The 7,071-nt window shown below is 55.5% G+C and overlaps 1 protein-coding gene across 1 annotated transcript; it reads right to left on the bottom strand.

Moving 5' to 3' along the window:
- Positions 1-236: 236 nt before the first annotated feature.
- LOC135636365 (uncharacterized) lies at positions 237-1,388 on the bottom strand. The gene has a single exon (XM_065148054.1). The coding sequence runs from the start codon at positions 1,386-1,388 to the stop codon at positions 237-239; it is 1,152 nt and encodes a 383-aa protein (XP_065004126.1).
- Between the last annotated feature and the right edge of the window lie 5,683 nt (positions 1,389-7,071).

Raw genomic sequence — 7,071 nt, 5'->3', positions numbered from 1 at the left:
TAAAACTGCGTTTAGACGTAAATCTGCGTTTAGACGTAAATCTGCATTTAGACGTAAATCTGAGTTTAGACGCAAAACTGCGCTTAGACGCAAAACTGCGCTTAGACGCAATCTGCGCTTAGACGCAAAACTGCGCTTAGACGCAATCTGCGCTTAGACGCAAACTGCACTTAGATACAAACTGAGAATTTGCTTTTGCATCATAATAGTTTTTGAACAAACGCAGCTTTTGGTTTTTAATCGCTGTAAGATTTCCGCTGCACTAATTCACCCCCCCCCCTCTTAGTGCTCTCGATCCTAACAGGCTCGAGGCAGCGCAACAGGGGGCGCGAGAAAGACCGTTTGTACAGCCGTCCTCCTTCCTCGGTGTACCACGCCTGCGTTCGACGCAAGCGCCGAGCTGTGGTTGTATCGTCAGGCAGGGTCCCGTCCTGCTTGAAGCGTAACATCTCCTGTACCCAAGTGGCCGGCGCGCCGTGAGCGACGGTGGCGACGACCTCTATGGCTCGGCGGGGGAGTTCTTCGGTCTCGGGTCGAGCCCAGGGGAACGGGCCGGACGCCAGTTTAGCCAGGGTGTCGGCTCGCTGGTTCTCGCTCCTGGGAACATTCGACAGTTCAAAATGGGCGAACTTGGCGGCCAGGCTTCTTACCTGTGCTAGGTATTTCGCCATAGTCGGGTCCCGGGCCTCGTATTCGCCATCGAGCTGCCTAGCCACCAGCTGCGAGTCGGTGATGACGCGTATGTCGGTCACCTGCATTTCCAGTGCCAACCGGAGCCCCGCCAGGAGAGCCTCGTATTCCGCCTCGTTGTTGGTGGCTCTGAATCCGAAGCGGAAGGAGCGCTCGATCGAGCGGCCGTCAGGCGTTGTCAGCACCAGACCCGCGCCGGCGCCTTTCGCGTTGGCCGAGCCGTCTACGTGGAGGGTCCAGGCGTCGCGCAGCGGCTCGAGTTCTTCGTCGGTATTCGGGGTCAGCTCCGCAATGAAGTCTGCCACGGATTGGGCTTTGATGGCGGTCCGAGGTATGTATTGTATGTCGTGCTCGCCGAGCTCCACTGCCCATTTGAGGAGACGCCCTGCAACATCGAATTTGGACAGGACAAGCCGAAGCGGCTGATCGGTTATTACCTCTATCGGGTGGGCCTGGAAGTAGGGGCGGAGTTTCCGCGCCGACAGGACGAGCGCCAGCGCCAGCTTTTCGATCGGCGGGTAGCGTTCTTCTGGTCCGCTCAGCATGTGGCTGACGTAGTAGACCGGTAGTTGATCGCCGGAAATTTCTTTGACTAGAACTGAGCTGACCGCGTGCCAAGAGACGGCAAGGTAGAGACTCAGCTTCTCCCCTGGGGAGACCGAAGCGAGTCGAGGGAGGCTGGCCAGATGTAGCTTCATCTGCTCGAAGGCCGTCTCGCATTCCGCCGTCCATCGGAAGTTCTTCGGATCCTTCAGGGCCCGAAAAAGGAGTGGCAGCGATCTCCCGATCGGGAGAGGAAACGCGATAAAGCGACTAGCCTCCCGTTAAGGCGCTGCAGGTCTTTGATCGTCCGAGGAGGCCGCATGTCAATGATGGCCTGTATCTTTTCCGGGTTGGCGTCAATCCCTCTCTCGTGCACGATGAATCCGAGGAATTTTCCCGAGGTCACACCAAAGGCGCACTTGGCGGGGTTGAGGCGCAGGCCGAACCTCCGCAGAGTGTCGAATGTTTCTGCTAGGTCGGAGGGATGAGCCTCCGCCGTTCGGCTCTTTACGATCATGTCGTCGACATATACCTCCATGTTTCGTCCGATCTGGTGGGCGAACATCTTGTTCACCGTCCTCTGGTAGGTTGCCCCGGCGTTTTTTAACCCGAACGGCATAACTTTGTAAAAATATATCCCTTGCTCGGTGATGAAGGCTGTATGTTTTTGATCTTCGGGTGCCATCCTGATCTGGTTGTACCCGGAGAAGGCGTCCATAAACGAGAGTCGGGCGTGGCCGGCCGTGGCGTCGACCAGCTGGTCGATCTTTGGCAGGGGGTAGCAATCTTTTGGGCAAGCATTGTTGAGACTGGTGTAGTCAACGCACATACGCCAGCTCCCATTAGGTTTTTTGACAAGGACTACATTGGAGAGCCACTGTGGGTACTTTGCCTCTTCTATGAAACCGACCGTCAGAAGCCGGTCTACTTCTTCTCGGATGGCCAGTTGCCGATCCGGGGCCTGCCGCCTGGGCCTCTGTTTCACCGGCCGGGCGTCGGACGAGATGTTCAGGTGGTGCAGCGCGACTTCCGGGTGGACTCCTGCTAGGTCGGCCGGCGTCCAAGCGAAGATGTCGGCGTTGACTCGCAGAAGGCCGACGAGCTGTTGTTGTTCCTTTTCGGGGAGTCCCGACCCGATTTTGACTATTTGATCGGGCCTTCCTTCGACCAGTGGCAAGTCGACAGTGGCTTCCTTTGGCTCGGGGCGGGGGGTTGGTTTTTTTCCCTCCCGGGGGTCTTCCAGCGGGGATTAGATCCTTGCTTTCTTGTTTAATGACACAGCGGTCAAGTAGCAGCGCCTGGACTCCCAGGAGTTCCCCGCCACTTCCCCGACCCCATCGTAGGTCGGGAACTTGATGGTTTGATAGTAAGTTGAGATGACGGCTCGGGTCTTGTTGAGGGTCGGCCGTCCTAGGATGGCGTTGTATGCTGTGGGGAGGTCGACCACCAGAAAGGAGGTCATCACCGTTTTTGCCTTCGGGAAGGTCCCCAGAGTTAGGGGCAGGGTGATGACCCCTAGTGACGAGATTGAGGCGCCGGTGAACCCCGTGAGTGTCGAGCATACCGGCTTCATGTTCTCCTTTACCAGGCCGAGCTTTTGGAAGGCGTCCCAATAAAGTATATCGGCCGAGCTTCCAGTGTCGACCATGATTCTTCTTACTTGCGCGTTGGCGATTCTGGCTGATATCACCAGTGCGTCATCATGCTCGGCCAGTTCGGATCCCTCGGTCGGGAAGGTGACTTCGGGACCTTTTTCGGGTTTGGAGTCCTCAGTCCGGGATGCCCTGGCGTACGCCCTTCCACCCGCCGCGGAACTCCCTCCGGACGCCGGCCCGCCGGTTATGACATCTATGTGTCGCTCGATGGGGCCCTCCGGGCGTGGCGAGAGCTCCTTGTCTGGTCGGAGGTATGAACCGAGGTGTCCTCGGCGGATGAGCTCCTCAATTTGCCTTTTTAATTCCCGACACTCCTCGGTGTCGTGACCGGGCTGTCGGTGGAAACGGCAGTATTTGGAGCGGTCCGCGAGCTCGCGCGGACTCCTCATCGGGTAGGGGTCTTTGAGAAGGCCTTTCTCCTTAATATGGAGAAATATCTCGGTCCGAGAGGAGTTCAGGCCCGGAAGGGGGGGCCTAGGTACCGCATCGTCGAGGGCGGCGGCCCTGCGCCGGGAGGTGGCGGGCTGTTGCTGTTGGGGCTGCTCTGGCTTGACCCTTTTGCGCTCGTCACGCTTCCCGACCATCCATGCCTCGGCAGCGATGTACTGGTTCGCACGCTGTAACATTTCGAGTACCGAAGTAGGGGGTCGCTCCACCAGGGACCAAAAGAATCGGGTAGGGCGCAGGCCCATCATGAATGCCTGCATCATCAAAGAAGGGTGAGCATCAGATAGCCCGCGGATCTGTGTGGTGAAGCGGTTCAGAAAGTGAGAGAGGGGCTCATCCTCCCTCTGGTTGAGCCCGAGGAGCATCGCCACCGACGGTTTCGGCTTGGCATGAGCCAGGAAGTTAAGCTCAAAGTCCCTGGCCAGCTGGTCGAAAGAGGCGATGGTCGCGGTCTTCAGATTGCTGTACCACGCTCGGGCCGGGCCCCGCAGGGTTGTCGGGAACGCCCTGCACATCAGGGCGTCGGACGTCCCGTATAGCGACATTTGGGCGCGGAAAGCAGCCACGTGGTCTGCCGGATCGGTGGCACCTTCATAAGCATCTAGTGACGGGAGCCGAAAATGCGGCGGGATGGCCTGCTCTTGAATCTCGGGGATGAAGGGGGACCCCTGGTGTTGTTCGGCCCCCGGGTCTCCCCCGGTCCGGCGAACCTCGCGCTGCACCTCGTCCAGCCGGCGGCCTACGAGGCGGAGCTGGGCCCACAGTTCCTCCGCTGAGCCCGAAAGTGGGGCTACGGGCGTCGGGTGCGCCGCTGGTTCCTCCGCTCCTCGGCTCCCGGGTCGGGTCGATCGGCGCGGTGGCGAAGCGGGAGACTCGGGGAGTGGTGCGGCGTTTTGAGCGCCGGCGGGCCGTTGCCGCGGCGGGGGTAAGGTTGAGTGTGAAGACGTCGGGGGAGAGACCAGCGGGATGATGGTCTGCATTACTCCCGTAAGGGCCCGAACCTGATGCGTGAGGTCGTAGAGGGCTTCTGGTGGCACGGGTGAGGGGCCACCGGGATTGGCGATGGGAGGCGATAGGCCCGGGTCGTTGAATAATCGCCAATAGCGCTCCGAGGTCGCGGCGGGGCGCTCGTCCCGAACTCCCTCCTGTTGGGGGTTTTCCTCCGTCGCGTCGGTCGTGTGCAACCGGATGGCTGGGGGTTCGTCGGAGTGAGCCTGTGGATCGCTTGACATTCGGACCGGCCCTCCTTCTAGCGCCATTATGTTAGTGTAAACACCTTTTTTCTATTTAGTGTAAACACCCTTTTTCTTAGCCGTGACCCGGGAGGTCGTCTCGGCTCGTTCGGGGGTCCGAATGGCGGGGATCTCCCTGGGGCGATACTCGTCTCCACCGGGGTGGTCGGGTGCGGCCTCGGACTCGGGGCGATGCGACGACTCTTCCCGAGGCGGGGATTGCCGGCGCGTCCTGGTCGGGAGACCTCGGCTCGGTACCTGCACAACGGTCGGGTGCGGCCTCGGACTCGGGGCGATGCGGGGACTCTTCCCGAGCGGGGATTGCCGGCGCGTCCCGGTCGGGAGACCTCGGCTTGATACCTGCACAATGGTCGGGTGCGCTCGACCCGACCCCTCCGACGATCAAGTTAGAGAGATGCGGTGGCGGTTGTTTTGGGGGGAATTCAGCCTTACCTTTCCCTTCAGGCTTGGGGACGTTTATAGGGAACTCGGCATCCTCGGCAGCGCCATCCCGTCGGTCGGGGCCGTACCTCTGATGGCGTCCGACATCGCTGAGGACGTTGCGTATGGGAACGGGGAATCGCAGGGTATGGGCCAGCTTCAACCGCTACCCACTCCTGTCTCGTCCTACTGTGCTGGGTCAACTGAAGGGGCTGCGGGCTCCGCGAGGCTAACGTCCGGACGCAGGCTGTTGCCCTCGTTGCTCTCCCTGGGGCGCCGCGCCTGTCCACGTGCGGGGGAAGTCGCCGGGGGTGGGGTTTACCATTTTTTGCCATATCAAGTCATATGCGACTTGCGAACCTTGCCTTCATGGAAAACTAACCAACTCTCCATTTAGTGGAACTGGAGAGAGAGCCACTGAGCTATTGGAACTCATACATAGTGATGTATGTAGGCCCATGTCAACTCATGTTATTGGTGGTTACCCCTATTTCATTACCTTCACTAATGATTTATTAAGGTATGGATATGTGTACTTAATGAAGTACAAGGTCGAGGCCTTTAAGAAATTCAAAGAGTATAAAAATGAAGTGAAGAACCAGACTAGAAGGCTCTTCGATCAGATCGAGGAGGTGAGTACTTAAGTATAGAGTTTACCCAATTCCTCAAGGACCATAAGATATTATCCCAATAGATATCTCATTGTACACCTCAGCTCAATAGTGTGTCTGAAAGGAGGAATCATATGCTGTTAGACATGGTACGGTCCATGATGAGTTTCATTGACCTACCTATCTCATTCTAGGAATATGCCATAGAGATCGCAGCTTACCTTCTGAATAGAGTTCCAACTAAGTTGGTAGTATCTACACCATATGAGATATGGAAAGGGAAGAAACCAGATCTTAAGGTTGTTAAGATTTAGGACTGGTTTGCCCATGATAAAAGACACAACCAAGATTTAGGATGGAGTGGTGCAAGTTCGTGGGATACCCCAAGGAGACTTGTGGGTATTATTTCTATCATCTCGAGGACCGAAAGGTCTTTGTAGCTAAGAGAACGATGTTCCTTGAGAAGGAACATATTCTTAGCGGAGACAGTAGGAGCATGATAGAGTTGAGCTCAAGCACCACTCTACAGCCCGAGTCTGTTCAGGTACCTAATACATAGGTTCCAACTGTACGTAGGTCCGGTAGAGAATATTGAGGATATTGATCCTTAGACCTATGAGGAGGCTATTATGAGTATAGACTCCGGAAAGTGGCAAGAAGCCATGAATTATGAGATGGATTCCATGTACTCCAATAAGGTTTAGAACCTAGTTGATGTGCCCGAGGGTATTGTACCCATCGGTTGCAAGTGGATCTTTAAGAAAAAGATTGGAGTAGCTGGTAAGGTAGAGACCTATAAAGCAAGGCTAGTGGCTAAGGGGTATCATCAAAGGCAAGGTGTTGACTATGACGAAACCTTCTCACCGGTAGTAATGCTAAAATCCATCCGAATTCTATTGACTATTGCAGCACACTATGATTATGAGATCTAGAAGATGGATATGAAAACCACATTCCTCAATGGGATCCTCAAGGATGAGGTGTATATGATACAACCCGTGGGTTTTGTGTCCAACGACTGCCTAGATAAGGTGTGCAGGTTGCTTAGATCCATTTATAGACTAAAGCAAGCTTCTTGAAGTTGGAACATAAGATTTGATGAGGTAATCAGATCTTATGACTTCGTTAAGAACGAAGATGAGCCTTGTGTGTACAGTAAGGTAAGTGGGGGCACTATCACCTTTTTGGTGTTATATGTGGATGACATCCTGATCATTGGGAATGATGTAGGAATGTTATCTACAATAAAGGCTTGGTTGTCTGGACACTTATCCATAAAGGATTTAGGGGAAGCATCCTATATCTTGGGGATTCAGATCTATAGAGATAGATCCAAGAGGATGCTTGGCTTGTCCTAGTCCAAGTATATAGAAATTATTGTCAACAGGTTTGGCATGAAAAATTCCAAGAGAGGTCTCATATCGATGAGACATGAGATATTGCTTTCTAGGA

Source organism: Musa acuminata, chromosome BXJ3-4 (assembly GCF_036884655.1).
Source record: "Musa acuminata AAA Group cultivar baxijiao chromosome BXJ3-4, Cavendish_Baxijiao_AAA, whole genome shotgun sequence".
Taxonomy (NCBI): Eukaryota; Viridiplantae; Streptophyta; class Magnoliopsida; order Zingiberales; family Musaceae; genus Musa; species Musa acuminata.
The sequence above is the reverse complement of the archived record's forward strand: the minus strand, read 5'-3'. Positions and strand labels throughout refer to the sequence as shown.

What these genes read in the sequence shown, in the direction of transcription:
- LOC135636365 (XM_065148054.1), bottom strand. Translation starts at nt 1,388, where the DNA reads ATGAAGCTACATCTGGCCAGCCTCCCTCGACTCGCTTCGGTCTCCCCA.